This window comes from Pituophis catenifer, unplaced genomic scaffold (genome assembly GCF_029215685.1).
Source record: "Pituophis catenifer annectens isolate HBS135680 unplaced genomic scaffold, rPitCat1.0.hap2 SCAF_3, whole genome shotgun sequence".
In the NCBI taxonomy this organism is placed as follows: Eukaryota; Metazoa; Chordata; class Lepidosauria; order Squamata; family Colubridae; genus Pituophis; species Pituophis catenifer.
In genome coordinates this window covers 108,593,716-108,614,703 of record NW_027256883.1, presented here as the reverse complement: position 1 = coordinate 108,614,703, position 20,988 = coordinate 108,593,716, and the positions used below count along the sequence as shown (strand labels likewise).

The 20,988-nt window shown below is 41.5% G+C and overlaps 1 protein-coding gene across 1 annotated transcript; it reads right to left on the bottom strand.

Moving 5' to 3' along the window:
* Positions 1-318: 318 nt before the first annotated feature.
* HSD17B7 (hydroxysteroid 17-beta dehydrogenase 7) lies at positions 319-19,304 on the bottom strand. The gene is made up of 9 exons (XM_070939208.1): positions 19,222-19,304; positions 10,854-11,057; positions 9,288-9,380; positions 7,356-7,470; positions 7,011-7,205; positions 5,667-5,771; positions 4,949-5,005; positions 4,337-4,435; positions 319-815 (listed from the first exon to the last, which is right to left on the bottom strand). The coding sequence occupies exons 1-9, from the start codon at positions 19,254-19,256 to the stop codon at positions 717-719; spliced, it is 1,002 nt and encodes a 333-aa protein (XP_070795309.1). The 5' UTR covers positions 19,257-19,304; the 3' UTR covers positions 319-716.
* Between the last annotated feature and the right edge of the window lie 1,684 nt (positions 19,305-20,988).

The window sequence follows — 20,988 nt, the reverse complement described above, 5'->3', positions numbered from 1 at the left end:
GGTGCCATATGTTGAATGAAGAAGCATCACCATTAGGGTGTTGGTCAAAAAAATTCATTATAAAATACCCTTGGGAGGAGAAACAAGGTCAATCAATCAGAATGGTGTCATGCTTCCAAGTAATGATCCTAATCAATTCAGGACTGTAGCTTTTCTCAAATATTTCCTTTATTTGGTATGTATTAGCACTTTTATGTGTGAATCCAACTCTAATATTTCCCACTGTTTGGTATAATTAAAAATAGCTATTCCCCACACCCCCACCCTCCCCATGTCACAGATCACGTTGACCAATCAGGTAAGCAGCAGGCTTCTCAGCTGCTCCCTCCAGTTGTTACGAGCGCTCATTGAAATGACCTTGGTTCCCACAAGCCCTATCACCGTTATGCCTGGCACATTAGAAAACATTTCACAGTACATTGGTCCCCCACCCCCAATATGTATGGCAACTAAGAAACGAAGAAAAAGAGAATATGGCTTCAGCTAAAAATGTTTTCAGAGTTGACAAATGGAGTTGGAAAGGACCTTGGAGGTCTTCTAGTCTAACCTCCTGTTCAAGCAGGACACCCTATACCATTTCAGACAAGTGGCTGTCCACACTCTAGTCGTACAATCCTCCCAGCAGTCCACTAGGAAAATCTGGTTTGCAAAGGCAAACAATAATAACAAAGAGTGTTCCAAGTGGAAGAAACATTTTCCTGTGAAGAGCTGTCTTGCTATTTTTTATCTGGGTGATTGTTGCTCACTAAAACTTGCTTTTCTAATTCCAACAGCTTCTTGTATAGTTTCTCTGCTATGTCTTCATTAATATCCATCTGGAAATCAAAGAAACAGATAATAATTAAATACGCATATACATTTAATAAATAAAATTAATAAATTGGGCGGGGGGAGACTTAAAGGGTTAGCTCAACTTCTGTCTCTTATGCGAGATCTTTCTCTGCACAAAGTTGCCCAATTAAAAGCCACTGAAGCTGAAAGTATGTGCAATTCAATGTCAGAAAAGCTGAAGGGCAAAAAGATTAAATGAGACCCTGCATGGTACACCTCCCAAAGCGGTGTGATTAGAAAAATCCCAGAAACTAGACTGGAGCGAGGAGAGACAAACTCAAAATGCTAAGTTTGGGTATTTCTAAAGATCCAGTTTGGGATATGCCTAAAGAATCCTGCTTCCACATCTGTCTGCCACATTTGAATAAAGTGGTTATTAGTAAAATCAACTCACATATAATATTTAGAATGACAAAATATGTACAGGTAGTCCTTGAGTTACGATCATAATTGCACATTTAAGTCAGAAGTCAGGAGGACATTAAGTGATTCATGTTAAGTGAATGAGCCTCCACTCCAGCTCTCCTTAATGCATTTGTTAAACAAATGCATGGGTTGTTAAGTGAGCATGGGATGAATCAAGAGTGGAGAAGACGATGGGGGGGAGGGGGGGGCTAGTGCAGGAACAAGACCACCTGCCTCCGGCCTCCCATTGCCTTCCCCCACTGAGATATCTCATGCCCCGCTTCACTTGGGACTCCTCTGTACCCAGCCCCTGCACCCACCACTGATCAATCACTCACTTATCTGTCGAAGATCTCCAGAGCCAAGGATGTCAGAGTAGGAAAGGAGGACAGGCTGTTCCTTACTGGGCCAGATGGCAGAAAAGCAGCTTTTTCTGAGACGCTGCCAAAGCTGTGTTTTCGGCAAAACTCTTTCCTTGCTACACGCTGCCTTTTTCTTCCAGCAAACACATGTGGTCACATGATGCTTCTTTCTCCCAGCGAAACAGCAGGAAATCCCCTTCCCTTGCTATCATTCTTCCTCATACAGCCACATGCAACCTCTTCCCTTGCTATCACTCTCCCTTTTTCTGCAGGCAAACGTATGTTCTCCCAAGGAATGGATGCATATTCCCTGCTGCATGTGTGCATTTGTAGGAGAAAGAGGCAGGGTGGGTAGAATGCATTTGCAGGGAGGAAAGGGAGAATGATAGCTAGGGAAGAGATTGCATTTGCTGGGAGAAAGAGGCAATATATGGTCATGTGCATTTGCAGGAAGAGAGAGGCAGCATGTAGCAAGGGACACTGCTTTTCTACTACTTGGCTCCATAATGGAGTGGTTTCTCCCCTTTTCCTACCCCAACATCCTGAGCTCTGGAAAGGTAATTGAGCGATCGATGATGGGGTGGGGGGGTGGGCAGGAGTGTATATAACTTGCAGGCTCAGTGCCTATGGCGAACAGGGGCAGGATGGGGGGAAATAGGTGAGGGGGGATTTGTGTTGCAGCATCTCTGCAGTCAGTCCCGATCCAGTCGTAAGGGCAAACGACCACAGAGGCGCTGCAACATATGTAACTTTGGGACTGGATCATAAGTACTTTTTGAGTATCTGTCGTGACTTTGAACTGTTGCTAAGTGCCCTATCATAACTTGAGGACTATTTGTATGTGCCTAGGCTCTAACACAAGAAAATTAGGGGGATAAAAAATAGGGATAGATGGGGATTGTTGCAATGAGTATAGCTTACACAGAAATCTCTCTCTAATTTTTAAAATTCCAGATTCATTAACATTTGCCTATGTGACTTTACAGTGGGGCAAAAACGTATTTAGTCAGCTACCAATTGTGCAAGTTCTCCCACTTAAAAAGATGAGAGAGGCCTATAATTGTCATCATAGGTAGACCTCAACTATGTGAGACAAAATGAGAAAACAAATCCAGACAATCATATTGTCTGATTTGGAAAGAATTTATTTGCAAATTATGGTGGAAAATAAGTATTTGGTCACCTACAAACAAGCAAGATTTCTGGCTCTCACAGACCTGTAACTTCTTTAAGAGGCTCCTCTGTCCTCCACTCATTACCTGTATTAATGGCACCTGTTTGAACTTGTTATCAGTATAAAAGACACCTGTCCACAACCTCAAACAGTCACATTCCAAACTCCACTATGGTGAAGACCAAAGAGCTGTCGAAGGACACCAGAAACAAAATTGTAGACCTGCACCAGGCTGTGAAGACTGAATCTGCAATAGGCAAGCAGCATGGTATGAAGAAATCAACTGTGGGAGCAATAATTAGAAAATGGAAGACATACAAGACCACTGATAATCTCCCTCGATCTGAGGCTCCACACAAGATCTCACCCTGTGGGGTCAAAATGATCACAAGAACGTTGAGCAAAAATCCCAGAACCACATGGGGGGACCTAGTGAATGACCTGCAGAGAGCTGGGACCGACGTAACAAAGGCTACCATCAGTAACACACTACGCCGCCAGGGACTCGGATCCTGCAGTGCCAGACGTGTCCCCCTGCTTAAGCCAGTACATGTCCGGGCCCGTCTGAAGTTTGCTAGAGAGCATTTGGATGACCCAGAAGAGGATTGGGAGAACGTCATATGGTCAGATGAAACCAAAGTAGAACTGTTTGGTAGAAACACAACTCGTCATGTTTGGAGGAGAGAGAATGCTGAGTTGCATCCAAAGAACACCATACCTACTGTGAAGCATGGGGGTGGCAACATCATGCTTTGGGGCTGTTTCTCTGCAAAGGGACCAGGACAACTGATCTGTGTACAGGAAAGAATGAATGGGGCCATGTATCGTGAGATTTTGAGTGCAAACCTCCTTCCATCAGCAAAGGCATTGAAGATGAAACGTGGCTGGGTCTTTCAGCATGACAATGATCCCAAACACACTACCCGGGCAATGAAGGAGTGGCTTCCTAAGAAGCATTTCAAGGTCCTGGAGTGGCCTAGCCAGTCTCTAGATCTCAACCCATAGAAAACCTTTGGAGGGAGTTGAAAGTCCGTGTTGCCCAGCGACAGCCCAAAACATCACTGCTCTAGAGGAGATCTGCATGGAGGAATGGGCCAACATACCAGCAACAGTGTGTGCCAACCTTGTGAAGACTTACAGAACAAGTTTGACCTCTGTCATTGCCAACAAAGGATATATAACAAAGTATTGAGATGAACTTTTGATATTGACCAAATACTTATTTTCCACCATCATTTGCAAATAAATTATTTCCAAATCAGACAATGTGATTGTCTGGATTTGTTTTCTCATTTTGTCTCTCATAGTTGAGGTCTACCTATGATGTCAATTACGGGCCTCTCTCATCTTTTTAAGTGGGAGAACTTGCACAATTGGTGGCTGACTAAATACGTTTTTGCCCCACTGTATAAGATGTACTGGAAAGGACTTTCTGGCAATCCTCAGTGGGAACCCTAATTTACACTGCCTGGTTGTAGAACTGTCCAGAAATGTATTGCGCAGCACCCTACATCCCTACAGAAAGAGTGCTTACTGTATCACTTCCTCAAAAGTATTGACTTACCTTGCGGCTCTCACTATAATTCTTCCCCAAAATGGTAGTACAACTGTAATATTTCACCAGGGGATCCAGCAACTCTGGCTTCTGCTTAAACAAGCAAATCTAGAAGAGAACCCAAACATTTCTTATTCCATAGGCTCTCCATTCAAGACACTCCATGACGGTGCTGAGAACATTTAACATCTCAGCACTGGGAGCCTAGTCACAGAAAACAAGGAACAGGGTGATCTATCTAAGGGATGGTAGGAAGAGACAAACACCTAAAGAAGATAATAAGCAGGTGAGTCCAGAGCACAAGCAATACAAATATGTTAAAAGAGATGGAAGCATTGCTCAGATTTCAAGAGAACTTGGCTGATTTCAGAATGCATGGAAACGAAGCCATCTCTCCTGGTCACTGCTGAGTTCTGATTCCAATTTCTAACTCTACAAGATCAGTCTGCAGCCCTCAGCTGTGAGAGAAAGAAATCTTGTACATGTCATACATTGTTTCTATAGACTACTTTTTACTGCCTATTTTTTTTTCATTAAAAGGAATTTAAGTAATAATGACAGGATAAAACCAAATGGATGTGAGGGTGCCCTGAGCCATGGATATATCTAACAGTAGTTTACCTGTGCTTCTGCTCCGTTGTACGGTGTCAGAGTGTATGTAGGGGTCAACAGGCGTAGCTGGTAGAGCAAAAAAAGCAAAAAGTTAGCTTTTTCTTCCCCCATGAAAACTCATTGAACTAAAAAACCTGTTTCAAATGAATCAGTTTTACAATTTCACTGAATATTAGCCATTGTAATATTCCTGTCAGAAAATTCTCAAATAGTATTTGTACTGTGGGTACTACAAGATACAATGGATGGGCAACCTTTCTGAGCTAAGAACCTAGTTTGAAACTTAACATCATATAGTGGATGTATTCACAAAATAGCCACCATGGGAACCTTGCCACAATGGACACAATCATAACAAAACAACTGTTTATTGGAAGGTAAGCCAGAAAGGTAGACTTGTTAATAAATATGATTCTAAGGACAAGTGCCTCCTTTGGCAATATGCCTGCTTCTATTTAATGGCTTTGCAAAGAATTCCTTTATAAATCCAGTGGGCAGAGAATCTGTTGGGCACCGGTGTTTAGGAACACACTGGCACCTGCAGGTTTGAAGTAGCTTATCCCTATATAACAAAGTAAGAGATATTTTAGTACAATTTTGTATTTTTCACATTATGCTGAATCCTGAGGTACAAATTCAGTTTTTCCTATGATTCTGTATGAAACTGAATCAATTCTTCTCTCCCTCAAGTTTACATCTGTGGTGCAATACTTCAAAAGGCACTTACCAGCCATAAGAAAGGGAAAAACAGCTTCCAGAAAAGAGGGGACATCATTTCATATGTCATATTGGTCATTACAACACCTGGACACATGACACTTGAAAATAAACCCTAGTTGAGGAAAAAGGAGACAGGGGAGCGATGGGAGGTGGAAAGAAGTTCATCATATAAAATATAATCACACTACACATAGAGTTATGCTCAGCTATGCTTGTTGACTAATACATACCCAAAAAAGGAAATAAATGTTTTTCTAAGCTTCCCTTTCCAAAATGGTCTCTTCTGCGTTTTATGAATATAAACAGCAGAGGACTAAAACGGTGGTATTTGGCCTTGAGGCCAATAGAAAGGGACCTCCACACAGTGAAATTGTTCTCCAGGCTTAGGGATCTTTTGGCAATGAGGTTGGTTGTTGTTGGCCAAATGAGACAATTCTCCCCATGTCCTGGTGGGTCTTTCAAAATTATATAAGACTTTAAAATTTAAGAGACCAGTAATTTAAATATTACAACCTAAACTACATAATGGCACAAGCAGAGAATCAACTGGTTGCAACTTTTATCTTAAAAGCAAACCCCATCTCTAAGATTAAGGTATCTACAGCAACCAGAGATTACATGACGAGGTTCAAAGTAGTCAGGAGAATGTTTGTTGTTTTTCTACATGGTAGCCTGGCTTTATCTTGCCAATTGCCTCCCAAATCTTGAATCTCAGCTCTTTCGTTTGTCTTCTCTCTAAAGCAGGCGCCTGGCCCATATAGGGAAAAATGGCAGTTAGAAGGACAAAAGAAGGACAAAAGAAAAGACAGGATGGGAGAGGTTATGGCTATGTTCTACTTTGATATAGTGACAATGTAATATGTACCGATAAGTAATATTTCTTGAATAATCAGACAGAGTCAGAACAATGGCAAATTCTAAATCTGCATCAATATGTATCTAAAAAGTAAAAATGTATCTTTATCTGAAATATGCTCATTTGATAATTTGTTTACAATAACTTATTTCAGGGGTGTCAAACTCGCGGCTCGCAGGCCAGATGCGTCACGTGCTGGCCTGGGCCCCGCCCGGTTTAATGAAGGGGAAAAAGTCCCAATACGTGACGTGACACTGCCGTGAGGAAGCAAGTTTAACACCCCTGCCTTACTTGATTCCATTACTTGCTATGAAGGTCAATGTTGTAAGATATTGAAATCTATAAAGCTGCCCTTTCTCTGTCTCTGAAGCTTTAGAAATCTCAGTTATGCATTATTTACAATCTTTGAAGCTTATCTTTCCAGCCACATGGACAGCATACTTGTTCTTTGATGTTTCTGCTGCAGTCCCCTGAAAATCAAGAGCTGAGCCTCACCTGCTTGTTGAAATGGTTGTTTAAAGCCACACTTGTAAGATCAGTGCAGTATTTAGAGGAACTGTAGGACTCTTTGCCCTGCTTGTGTTGGATGTCATCAAGGCTAAAGTTAGACTTATTGGCGCTGACTGAAGAAGTCCAGATGAGCTGGGAAGGATTTTCAAGGCAGCAGAGCAGAGGCTCCAGCTGCCGGATCTGAAAGTAAACAAACCAAGGTTTTCTAAGATTTCAAGCCTATAGAACTGGGAAACATAGCAGCTTTACAATATCAATGCTATGAAGACATGCCTATTTTCAGAAATTGAAACTACAAGGCATACATGCATTTACTCAAAACTTCCCTACCAATAGAAAATGTCCAAAGAAGTTGGTTGCAAAGACTTCCTGCAGGCCATCTGGATTGACCCTGTCCTGCTGGGTCATCAGCCCCTCTGCTGTGGTGAGCATTCGAAATACTCTGCTGAAAAGAAGATAAGACATTACATTTAATTTTACCAAGGAAAGGACTGGAAACATCATTTCCTTGCCATTAAGCATTTGTATAGAGGTCCAATTTTTCTTTTTGTTACTGTGAGAATTGGCAGAATCCTTAACTTGAAATCAAGTTTCATTTTAAATTTGACCATCAACAATCTCTGGTAAAGTTTCAGATGTTCTCTAAGACCTCAGTGAAAATAACAAAAAGTGAGACATGAGTTCTAGTATTTTTCTGTAGCATACAATTGGCTAGTGTCCTCTATTGAAATTGTTATTGAAAAGCAGCACTTTATTATGTTCTGTTTGGCAGTATAAATGCTTGATCCTGATCATTTTCTCTTAAACCTATGCAAAAAAGCAGTGCCTCTATATATTTTTCAACTTTAATGTGATCCAAGCCTCCTAGTTCTTTTTCCTGAAGCACGGCTAATTTGGTTGAAAATATTTGGCACTGGCACATAGATGCAGTGTTTATTTTCTTTCTGAAGCCTCCTTGTTGAAAAACTAGTTTGGACTAAACGTGACAAACTTCAGCCAGATTTATCCCACAACAATAGTCACCCTGACAAATGAAATTAGAAGGAACCACAGGGTGTGTGTTGTGAAGAACAAAACAGATAGTAGTCTTGGGCTTTTTTAAAGTCAAGGCTTTTAAATTTATGCCACCAGCATAAAAGCAAATTTTATGTCTAAGCTGTGAAACGTAGAAAGTGATTTTAAAACTTGGAAAGAGATTCTAATTCATGGATGTCCCAAGTTGGATATATATCTTCTCTTAGCAATATTGCACATAAGAAAGGACAAAAAAAGGCATGTCTGTGGACAGGAGTTGAATTCTGCTCTCTACAAAGTAGAAAGGGTCACACCTCATGGATCTGACTCCAAGAAGGCAAATTCGTAACTATTGTGTGGCTGTAATGTTTTTAACACAGGAAAAAGTCTGCTTGGGTGAAGGGTAAGGCCATGCTCCAACATTGGTTAACTTATCTATTTGTTACCCTTTACTGGAATATCCATTGTATCCATTCCTTGCGATGGGTCGGACACAATTTCGTGACTAACAATAGCAGCAACACTTTTATGAGAGCTGCATTGCTTACTTTACTTTACTAGTCACTGCTCTAGGGGGTGGTACTCACCTCCATTTTAAGGGGCATTGAGCCAGTGCTTTTTGCAGTCATGTAGCCAGCTTGATGTCAGAGTGCTGTTACTTTCCGACCAAAGTGATACCTATTTATCTGTTAGGTTGGCAGGAGCTAGGGCAAAGATATGAGGTCGCCCCACTGTGCGATGCTTGGGTCTCAAACCTGGGCCGTCAGCTTTCCAGCCAAGCCCAGCATCTTCATTGCTGAGCCACTGGACTGCCATGGAGGTGACTAGAAGATGGGCTTTCTCCACAATGCCCCCTGCTCTATGGAACATTCTCCCTTCAGAGATTAGAATGGCCCCAACTCTGTTAGCCTTTCATAAGGCTCTAAAAACCTGCCTATGTTCCTAAGCTTAGGATACTGAATGTGTCAAGGGTCCCTGGCTGTATTGCTGATTGGCCAGGTATCTCGGCTGTTATGTATATTTATTTTAGATGTTTTTATTTTTTTTTATTATTTAAAAATGTTTTAATGTCTTAATTGTAATGAATTTTTTTAATTGTAAACTGAGATGGGTGGCTATAGAAAAGGAAGAAAGAAAGGAAGGAAGGAAAATTTCTGACACTCACTGTCCATTTCCCACAAGGAAACGTAATGGGAAGTTTGAAGCCACTCCCACTGATTTTTTTTTAATCCAGTTTATATAACATACCTGGAGAAGAGGCCACGTAAAAATGCCCAGAAACTGACACGCGGATTGACCATGATCCCAGCATTCAAGAAGAGATAATCCAATCTATGAAATCTGTACAATGAAGATAATACCTGGTTATTGCAAGAAGAAACAGGCAGAAAATGCCTTGCCAAAAGCAAAAACCCTCTTAGTAGGGTAATTTAACTTGAAAGGCTTAAATGAATAACTAATCTAGAAATGTAATATGTCAATATGTAATAACCAGTGGTGGAATTCAGCCAGTTAGCACCACTTCGGAAGAACTGGTTGTTAACTTTCTGAGCAGTTTGGTGAACTGGTTGTTGGAAGAAATCATTAGGGCAGAGAAAATGGTTGTTTTCTGGTTCAAATCAAATTATTTGAATCCCACCACTGGTAATAACTAATAACACTCTATCTTCCTCCATGAGAAGATGGGCTAAATGTTCATGTTTATGCTTAACTGAATTGTTTCATGGAGAAACCAGAAGGCTGATTTTACAATGACCTCTCACTGAGCAGGAAGACAAAGAAAATCTTGCCTTGTATTCACATTTAGGAAGATTAGTTCTCTTAGCAGAATATTTAAACATTTATGCCTGAAGAGGAAGAGTCCAGGAAACGTTTTACTACTTGATTCTGCTAACTGTACAAGGACGCATTTAGCCATTAAGCAGTGGGACTAAGATTCTTACAAAACCTTACCATTAGATGTTCTTATTGGCACTGGTGAGTATGAACTTCAACATTTATGAAGGATACCCAAATGATCTATTTACTCACATACTACATAAGCACAATGATTTTTGTTATTGGTCCAATACGATTAAGAAAAGCTTGGATTAAGAACTCTGCAGTTATCTTATGGCCCCAATTTTTGCATATTCCATAATTCATACTGCATAAGAAAAGCATCTTAGGTCAGTGTAGAGAGGAAAAATCAACACGTCATTTTACATTAGAACAAACTACTGCTAAAGCCTAGACCAGGGGCCTCCAACCTTGGCAACTTACCAGGTTAAGCAGCAAAGCTTAGTCAAAGCAAAGCTGGCTGAGGAATTCTGGCAGTTGAAGTCCACAAGTCTTAAAGTTGCCAAGGTTGGAGACCCCTGGCCTAGACTGTAAAAGTAAAATTAGAAGTAGTTGCCACTGCAGGGACCAGCAAAAAGCATGCTTTGTAGCTACGCCCTTCCTTCACAATGCCTTTCTCCCATCTTTCTATTGCTTCTTTGCTAGACAAAGGTTCTCAGTTGTTTGCAGAAGAAATAGTGCAAGGACTCCATTGCCTCCTTTCCCTGTTGTTCTGTGGCTGGTCCTCTGGCTTATTTCTACTATCAAATGTTTCGGTCTGCTTTGAAAAAAAAAGATTAGTAGTATCCTTAACATAGCTACTTTTTGAAAAATTATTCAAGATTAATTTATTGTAGAAATATGCAATATGGATATGACTTAGAAATCCATCCTGGAGAACTGATTGAACAGAGCTTCCTGAGCTACATATAGCAACAATTCTTCTCAATAGACTGCTTCTAGCTACTCATCCATTTGCCCTTCTCCTCCCCATACCTCATCTTTATTTCTTGAGCTGCATGTAGGACAGAGTCCAGCCTGCCAACATCTATTTTAACAATGCTGATGTTTGCACGGGGGAAGGAAGATAATAAGTTGTCACGGGTGGCATTGGCTTTGTCCATGTTTCTGCAGGCTAAACAAATATGGATGTTTTCATCTTCTTGGAGCAGACGTTCACACAGCGCAGAACCAATCCCACTGCAAGAGTAACAACATACAGTTAAGGCCTGTCATCACTATCCATGCTCTATGAAGTTCATTGTGCAATAGTTGAGAAAATATATTCCCTAGTATCTCTCTGTAAATGTATCCATTCCATAAATACCAAAGTGATTTTCCTATAGATAATAGAATAGAATAGAATAGAATAGAATAGAATAGAATAGAATAGAATAGAATAGAATAGAATAGAATAGAACAGAACAGAACAGAATAACAGAGTTGGAAGGGACCTTGGAGGTCTTCTAGTCCAACCCCCTGCCCAGGCAGGAAATCCTACACCACTTCAGACAAATGGTTACCAACATCTTCTTAAAAATTTCCAGTGTAGGAGCATTCACAACTTCTGCAGGCAAGTTGTTCCACTTATTAATTGTTCTAACTGTCAGGAAATTTCTCCTTAGTTCTAGGTTGCTTCTCTCCTTGATTTGTTTCCACCTATTGCTTCTTGTTCTACCCTCAGATGCTTTGGAGAATAGTTTGACTCCTTCTTCTTTGTGCCAACCCCTGAGATATTGGAATACTGCTATCATGTCTCCCCTACTCCTTCTTTTCATTAAACTAGACATACACAGTTCCTGCAACTGTTCTTCATATGTTTTATCCTTGAGTCCCCTAATCATCTTTGTTGCTCTTCTCTGCACTCTTTCTAGAGTCTCAACATCTTTTTTTACATTGTGGTGACCAAAACTGAATGCAATATTCCAAGTGTGGCCTTACCAAAGCATTATAAAGTGGTATTAACACGTCACGTGATTTTGATTCTATCCCTCTGTTTATGCAGCCCAGAACTGTGTTGGCTTTTTTGGCAGCTGCTGCACACTGCTGGCTCATATCTAAATGGTTGTCCACTAGGACTCCAAGGTCCCTCTCACAGTTATTATTATTGAGCAAGGTACCACATATACGGTACCTGTGCATTTTGTTTTTCTTCCCTAAATGTAGAACCTTACTTTTTTCACTGTTGAATTTCATTTTGTTAGATAGCACCCAATGTTCAAGTCTGTCAAGATCCTTCTGTATCTTGAGCCTATCTTCTGGCTATTCCTGCCAGCTTGGTGTCATCTGCAAATTTGATGAGTTCCCCATCTATCCCCTCATCCAAGTCATTGATGAAGGTATTGAACAGTACTGGGCCTAAAACAGAGCCTTGGGGTACTCCACAGCATACTTCCCTCCATGTAGATGCAGTTCCATTGAGGACTACACGTTGAGTGCAGTTGGTCAGCCAGTTACGAATCCATCTGGTGGTGATGCTGTCTAACCCACATTTTTCTACTTTATCTGGTAGTAGGTTATGGTCTACTTTATCAAATGCTTTACTGAAGTCCAAGTAAATTATACTGACAGCTTTCCTCTGGTCCACTAATTTTGTCACTTTGTCAAAGAATGCAATAAGATTAGTCTGGCATGATCTATTTTTGACAAACCCATGTTAGCTTTTGGTTATTACTTTGTTTGCTTCTAGGTGTTCGGTGATTTGTTCCTTGATTATCTTTTCCAGAATCTTCCCTGGTATTGAGGTCAGGCTGATAGGTCTGTAGTTTCCTGGATCTGTTTTTTTTTCTTTTTCTTTTTTGAAGTTGGGAACTACATCAGCTCTTTTCTTGTCCTCTGGCAGTTCCCCTGTGCTCCAGGATCTTTGAAAGATATAGTTCAGTGGTTCTGAAATCTCGTCTGCCAGTTCCTTCAGAACCTTGGAGTCTAATCCATCTGGTCCTGGTGATTTGAACTCGTCTAGGGTAGACAGGTGTTCACTTACCATTTTCTTCCCTATTTTAACTTGTGTTAAAAGAGATGTTAAAAGAGATTTTATAAATTAATTGATCTGAGATACACTAGAGTAAGAACAGTGATCCAGCAGACCCTGTCTTCATTGGTGGACAGACAGTGGCTTTGCTTTGTCTTCAATGACTTCATTTAGCATGCTGAAGAGATTTTGGAAAGGGATCCAACTTAAAGTGCATCACTGTTCTCCTATCCTGTGACAAATAATCTCATTACCATTAATTGTGTAGCTATGATGAATGTGAATGTTGGGAAGGTAGGACATCATTATAAGGAAGAAAAAACTTATTTATAAGGGATAACTTGATTCTTTGAGTACAGATCCAACTGACATGCACAAAAGATTTATCTGCCATTATATATTTGAATATATTATATATTTGATAGAAGGCTATTGGTTCATTATCCAAATAACTGGTGGTGGATCCAGGAAAGCTCCCTGGTTTACCAAGGAGCTCAGGGAGATGAAGCGCCAGAAGAGACGTCTAGAGCGACGCTGGAGGACCAGTAACTCTGAATCTGACCGAACACTCTTAAGAGCCTATATTAAGACTTATTTAGTGGCGATACGGGCGGCAAAATGTTAACATTTTTCCGCACTTATTGCATCCGCTGATTCGCGCCCAGCCGCCTTATTTAGGGTGACACGCTCCCTCCTTGATGTAGGGGGAGTGGAGGAGCCCTTCCAGGATAGAGCTGAGGAGTTTGTGCCGTTTCTGTCGGATAAAGTCGCTCAGATTCGGATGGACCTGGACTCTGATTGGGCAATTCTGACCGAGATGATGGGGGCAGGTCTTAGTCCTATTGTGTGGGATGAGTTTGAGCCTGTGACTCCTGAGGAAGTGGACAAGGCTGCAGGGGCGATGAGTTCCTCCACTTGTTTGTTGGACCCATGCCCCTCCTGGCTGGTCTCGGCCAGCAGGGAGGTGACACAAGGCTGGCTCCAGGTTTTTTTATTTATTTATTTATTTTATTTTTATTTTTTAATTTGATTTATATGCCGCCCTTCTCCGAAGACTCAGGGTGGCTTACAATGTGCTCAGCAATAGCCTTCATCCTTTTGTATATTTATACAAAGTCAGCTTATTGCCCCCACAACTGGGTCCTCATTTCACCTACCTTAGAAAGGATGGAAGGCTGAGTCAACCTTGAGCCTTGGCGAGATTCGAACCCTGCAGTAATTGCAGGCAGCTGGTCTTAATAAGCTTAATAACAGGGTGCCTTAAACCCCTGTACTACCAAGGCTCTTTTTAGTTAATACGTCCTTGAGGGAGGGGTCCTTCCCGCAACCATTGAAGGAAGTGGTCGTAAGGTCGTAAGAAGCCTTCCCTTAATTAAAGAACTTTAACTTAAAGAATTAAAGAACCTTCATCCAGTCTCCAACCTATCCTTTGTGGGAAAGGTTGTAGAGAAAGTGGTGGCACTTCAGCTCCTGCAGTCATTGGATGAAATGGATTATCTGGACCCTTTTCAGTCTGGCTTCAGGCCTGGCTACAGCACGGAAACTGCTTTGGTCACACTGATGGATGATCTCTGGTGAGCCCGAGATGGGGGTCATTCCTCCATCTTGGTGCTACTTGACCTCTCAGCGGCTTTCGATACCATTGACCATGGTATCCTTCTGGGACGACTAAGGGAGTTGGGAGTGGGAAGCACCGTGTTACGGTGGTTCTCCTCCTATCTCTCTGGTCGGTCAGTCGGTGTTGGTAAGAGAACAGAGGTCGACCCCTAGGCCACTCGTTTGCAGGGTGCCTCAGGGCTCGGTCCTCTCTCCCCTCCTATTTAACATCTACATGAAGCCGCTGGGTGAGATCATCCAACGATACGGGGTGAGATATCAGCAGTACACTGATGATACCCAGCTGTATATCTCTACCCCGCATCAATTCAGTGATGCAGTGGATGTGATGTGTCGGTGCCTGGAGGCTGTGAGGGTCTGGATGGGAGTCAACAGGCTCAGACTTAACCCAGACAAGACCGAGTGGCTGTGGGTATTGCCTCCTAAAGACTATATTGATTGTCCATTCTTGGTTTGGGGGGGGGAGAAATTGTCCCCCTCAGAACGGGCTCACAATTTGGGTGTCCTCCTAGACCAGTGATGGCTAACCTTTTTGCCATCGCGTGCCAGGAGAGGGGTGGGTGGTGGAGGGGCGCACGTGCCCATGCACATGTGTGTGCAACCCCCTCCCCCCTCCCAGCACATGATGGCCTGGTAGGCCCGTTTTTCTTTCTTACCTGGTTCCAAATCCTCTCTGTGTATCTGGGAACGGCGAAAACAGCCTTTCCCACTCCCTTGGAGGCCCTACGGAAGGGCCCATTTCCCAACTCCCGGTGGGACAGGAAGTGACATTTTTTGCTGTCTCCAGCCTCCAGAATATCTCTAGGAGTCTGTAGGAGCCTCTCTAGGAGTCTGTAGGAGCCTCTCTAGGAGTCTCTGGAGGCTGGGGACAGGAAAAAACGTCACTTCCTGTCCCACTGGGAGTGGGGAAATTGGCCCTTTCAGCCTCCGTAGGGCCTCCAAGGGAGTGGGAAAGGCTGTTTTCGCCGTTCCCAGATACACAGAGAGGATCTGGAGCCAGGTAAGAAAGAAAAACGGGCCTTCCCCACCCCCCCACACCCTCCAGAGGCAGGAAACAGCCTGTTTCCCTACTTCTGGTGGGCCCAGAAGGCCCGAAAATCAGCTGGCCGGCGCACGCATGCACCCCAGAGCTGAGCTGGCGTGCCCACTAATATGGCTCCTATGCCACGCGTGCCATAGGTTCGCCATCACGGTCCTAGACTCACAGCTAAGATTAGAGCAACATCTGACAGCTGTGGCTAGGGGGACCTTTGCACAAGTTCGCCTGGTGCACCAATTGCGACCCTACTTGGATCGGGAGGCTCTCCTCACAGTCACTCATGCCCTTGTCACCTCATGGTTAGATTATTGCAATGCGCTCTACATGGGGCTACCCTTGAAAAGTGTTCTGAGACTACAGTTGGTCCAGAATGCAGCTGCACGAGCTATCGTGGATGCACCTAGATACACCCACATTACACCAATTCTCCGCGAGCTGCACTGGCTCCCTATTGATCTCCAGGCACAATTCAAGATGTTGGTTATTACCTTTAAAGCCCTACATGGCTCAGGGCCAGGTTATCTTCGAGACCGCCTTCTACTACATAGCTCCCAGCGACCTGTAAGATCCCACAGAGTTGGTCTCCTCCGGGTCCCGTCAGCTAAACAATGCCGGCTGGTGGGCCCGCGGGGGAGGGCCTTCTCTGTGGCTGCCCCAGCTCTCTGGAACCAGTTACCTCCTGATGTCCGGACCACCCCCACCCTATTAGCCTTTTGAAAAGCCCTGGCTTTTCTGGCAGGCCTGGGGCCGTTGATCTCGCTGTTGCGATCTGGTGAGATCCGGCCATGAATGGTGTGAATGGGTTTTAATATGTTAATTTTTAACATATTAAATGTTTTTTTTTTTTATTGAAAAAGTTTTAAAAACAAACATATTTTCCCCACAACCCCCCCCAACCCCCCTCCCCCTCCCCGACTTCCCAGAGCAGAACACAAGGTATTTCTATTGATCTTTAACAATAATCTAAATTGCATAACCAATCATTAAACTAACATCCCTATAAAAAAAAATTCTTAACCCCCTATATATAAAATCCTATTTCTTAAACATAATACTTCTAATGTCACTTATATAACGCTTATACAAATAAAAGAAATCATTCATAAGCTATTTGATATTTTTTGGTCTGATACTTATTTTGTATATAATCAATCCATCTTCTCCAGTCCTGTATGTACCTTTCTTGTGTGTGATCCTTCAGATATGCTGAAATTTTAGCCATTTCAGCTAAATTAGTTACTTTCAATATCCAGTCATCAATAGTAGGCAAAAAGTCCTTCTTCCAGTATTGTGCTACCAACAATCTTGCTGCTGTTATCAAGTTCAAAATCAATTTAGTCTCTGCAACTGTACAGTCCGTAGTTATACCCAGTAAAAACAACTGTGGAGTAAATTTCAGTCTCTTTTTGAGAATTTTCTGCATCACCCACCAAATCTTTATCCAAAATGCTTTGATTTTTCTACAAGTCCACCATATATGATAATAAGTTGCATCATCACAGTCACATCTCCAACATTTAGCTTGCACATTAGAATACATACATGATAATTTTTTAGGATCTAAATGCCATCTATAAAACATTTTATAAAAATTTTCTCTTAAATTTTGTGCTTGTGTAAATTTCACATTTCTAATCCAAATCTTTTCCCAAGTTTCCATCATTACTGGCTCTTGAAAATTTTGTGCCCATTTAATCATACAGTCTTTAACCAATTCCGTCTCAGAATCTATTTCCAATAAAGCATTATACAACCTTTTAATATGCATTTGTTTTTGATCTCTAATTTGTTTTACCAAATTCTCCTCATTTTGCACAAAGCCAATTTTTTGATCTTCTTTCCATCTAGCTTGAAGTTGACCATACTGAAACCATGTATAAATTAACATATTAAATGTTTTTATAATGGGTTTTTTTAAAAAATGCATTGTAAGCCGCCCTGAGTCTCCGGAGAAAGGCGGCATATAAATTGAACTAATAATAATAATAATAATAATAATAATAATAATAATAATAATAATAATAATAATAATAATAACTGGATATCATTAAAAATATAGATAGGTGCAATAGCGTGAAAAGCATATAGATAGTTGTTAGAACTAGAAAGGAATAATTAGTTATGGGGCATATTAGCACCAATAGTTCCAGAAGAGTTTTTTCCAAAAGGCAACCGGTCTTTCTTGGCTTTTTCTTCAAAAATGTTTCCCTTCTTATTCAACAAGCTTCTTCAGTTTTAATTTTAGAAGTGAACCTAGTAACCTGGATGATTGAGGATCTAAACAGACAATTAGCACCAGTAATATTTGAGAAATATAGCTGTCATTCCAGAAGCAAAAAAAAAAGTTTGGTAAGGAGGATGCTAAAATCCAAATAGTCCAAGATAAGCCACCTGCCACTTGTTTCACATATACAGTCAATGAAATTTCTTTGCCATGGAGACTACAATGGAAAAAAGGAATACCAATCCATATCAGTCTGACATAGATGAGGAGGTTTATGGTGGTTCTAGAAAAGGGGAGTCTGGAATGAGAGTATACAGAGTACAGTCAGATCTGCTTTCTTGCTACCCACAGGTCTTGCTCCTTAGTTCAATACACTGTAGGCAATATGGCTTCAAAACATGGGGCAGAACTGCCTTATTGGTTATGAAATCTTCTAACAAGGCATCTTCACTCTGTGGACTCATCCCTTCACTCAGAAAATTTTTCCTTCTCCAAAGTAGCCTGCATTTATAGAATAACTTGCGACCATTCTGCCTTGCCTGATTTCACAACTAAAATTGCAAAGACTCCAAAATATTACCCTCTAAAGCAGGGACAGATTTCTTTTACAGATGATGTACCGTATCCTCTTATTCCCCACGGAAGAGACCTCAGTGAGACTTTTAAGTGCATTCTGGGAAAGAGAACCCTTCCTCTGAACTAGTTTAAATAGTTGTCTAGACTCTAGGTGGTGTCAAATACAATTGAGTTATGCACTTGGAAAAAAGTATTTTATTTTATTGGCCTTAAATCTTTTGCTAGTCTACTTAATTTAGCGACTCCAACTTACAGTATTAAGGGAAGTTTCTTCTTTTTTCCCAGTTGAAAAAAAAAACCTTTATCATGTAGAAAAAACACCCAGATACTTTAATGTTTCTTCACAAAATTGCCAACTATTGGATCCCTTCTTTTAAGATCCAGTTATTTATCAAGTGTCTAGCCCTTTCACTTGTGGAAAGGCAAGGAACTTGAATATCCTGTTCTAGCTGTCAGTCAGTATAAAGTCAAGCTACTTTGCCTTTAATCCTGCGTTTTGTTAAGGGATGCAAAGACATTAGGCAAGAACTAAAGTCAAGTCTTAAGTAAAAATAACAAGGCATCCTTTAATTTATTATACTAATATATACAATTTAATTCTGCTTCACCGCATTTATCCCTGTCCTACAGAGCCCATTCACTTTATTGAGCTTTCAAGAGGATGGTGACCACAAAGCAGCTTGTTCTTAAAAGTCAGTCAATAAAAATTAAAATATCAAAAGAATATAACAAATGTAGCCTGGGCACAATTCAACAGAGTAAAATATTTTCAAGTTCCCACCGATCCTACGCTTTTACCCGCATCATGCCATCGGATCTAAAGCATGCTGCTCCTTCCGGACCGTCTTCTATGGGACCGGAACATCCTTTCAAATTAACTGCATAAACAGATTTCATCCCCCCTGTTCTAGGCTTTATCTCAGCGATCCGCTCTCACCTGGTGGCGCCGGTGACTATAGCTACCCTTTGCATAGCTGTAAGGATCAGACGGCAACGGGTCGATTGAAAATGAACGGGAGACGCCGGGACTGGTGATTTATATCAGGGTGCGCGCCGCCTCTGAGAATCTGCGAGGCTTCCTTCTGGGCGGTCCCAGCAAGCAAGGCCCCGCCCCTCATCAACTCCTCTCTGGCCCAGCTTGGTGGCCGCCTCCCAGGCTCCAGTCCGGAGGACGGTCTGAAGCAAATGGGGCGGTGGCGTGACAGTAGCCCGACGATGGAAAGGCGGGACCTGGGGAAACTCAGCCATTTAACTTAGTCACAGGCATTGGGACGGCGAAAGAACGCTCCCGGCGTTCTGAGCTTGTCATTGGTTGGAGACAATGAAAAGGAATATGTAAATAGCTATGGCTCTGCTCTAAAAGGCGCGAAAGGCAGCTAAGGTAAATTACGAATGAAGCTGATGCGTAGCAGCTAATTAATGAGCAGAATAAGTCAAAACCTATCTGCTTGTTCCTAGACTTCGGCTTACCCAGATCCATTGAAAGAGATGATGAGATCTTAACAACCAATTTAGAAGGCTTCAAATACAGACCTATAATATATCTGCTGAGAAATTAATACCATTTAATTTAATGAAATTCACGGAATTGAACATAGGATGATAGCTTTAAAAGCGGCTGAAGGAAATCATGGATCGAGGCAGACCATCCGGTTAAAGATAGCCTCCCAGTTTGGAAGGATCGTATCGCCAAATACCACTTACAAGATGCGCAAATAAAAGTAAAGGTAGAAGCTTTTCACATCAACTATAAAGCTAATTGCAAAGATTGTTAAACATTTTAGATTGCTCAGTTGCCAAATTCTCTGTGCAGTTTACAATAAAACACAATAAAAGATCACTTTGAATTCAAACATATAAAGTCAAATACAGTGCAAAATGAAAACACCATGCAACCAGTCAGCAGCAAGGGGGGCTTTCAGCATATATTATGAGGGATATGTTCTACTGTCCACTGTAGCCACTTGCCACCCTGAATTATTGGGGAGTGGAGTTGAAATTGACCAAAGTTCTACTGATTTCCTTTTCTTAACCCAAGTGATGGGAGGACCAATAAAGGTTTGTTCACAAAAGAGCCAAAATGGCAGGCTGGTCAGCAGAGGACAAGCACAGTATTAAGTGGGAAGGAATTCTCTGAGCATACTAAGTAAACAACCTGAAGTTTAGGGTTGCCAGGTGTCCACTATTTGAGCGAACAGTCCGCTTTTTTCACATTATGTTCACTATTTTTTTTCACAAAATAGTGGACATTTTTTTAATTCAAAAGCTTTATGATGAAATGGTACGTAAGTTTTGCGAGTCAGAATTCCATGAAGTTTTGCGCCATGTTCCAACACGTTGGTTAAGTTTGTTTAAAGCGGTCGAAAGACTTCTTTTAAACTGGATACCTCTAAAATCGTATTTTATTCCTCTTGGATCTGATGAGTGCCATAAGGTTATCTGGAACCTTATTTCAGATCAGGAAAATTAACTCGCAAAGGACAATGAACCAACAATTTCAGAATTGTATTTATATTTCATGCACTTCTTCGTGTCAATAATTCAAGACACCCTACTGAAGCTGGAAAGCAAGAAAATTCTTGCATGTGATCTTCACATTATCATGTGTAAGCTGCGTGATTCTTTGCAAAAAAAACACGATGAGCAGTTTTTTGGAATGAAAGTTTTATTTGCCTTACGTAAAAAACATTTGCCTGAGAATGCT

Excerpts from the sequence above, each read along its gene's own strand:
- HSD17B7 (XM_070939208.1), bottom strand. The coding sequence starts at position 19,256 with ATGCAAAGGGTAGCTATAGTCACCGGCGCCACCAG. Across the intron at positions 9,381-10,853 it reads GCTCAAGAAATAAAGATGAG|ATTTCATAGATTGGATTATC; the intron begins GTATGGGGAGGA and ends TTCATTGTACAG. Across the intron at positions 4,436-4,948 it reads ACAACGGAGCAGAAGCACAG|ATTTGCTTGTTTAAGCAGAA; the intron begins GTAAACTACTGT and ends GTTCTCTTCTAG.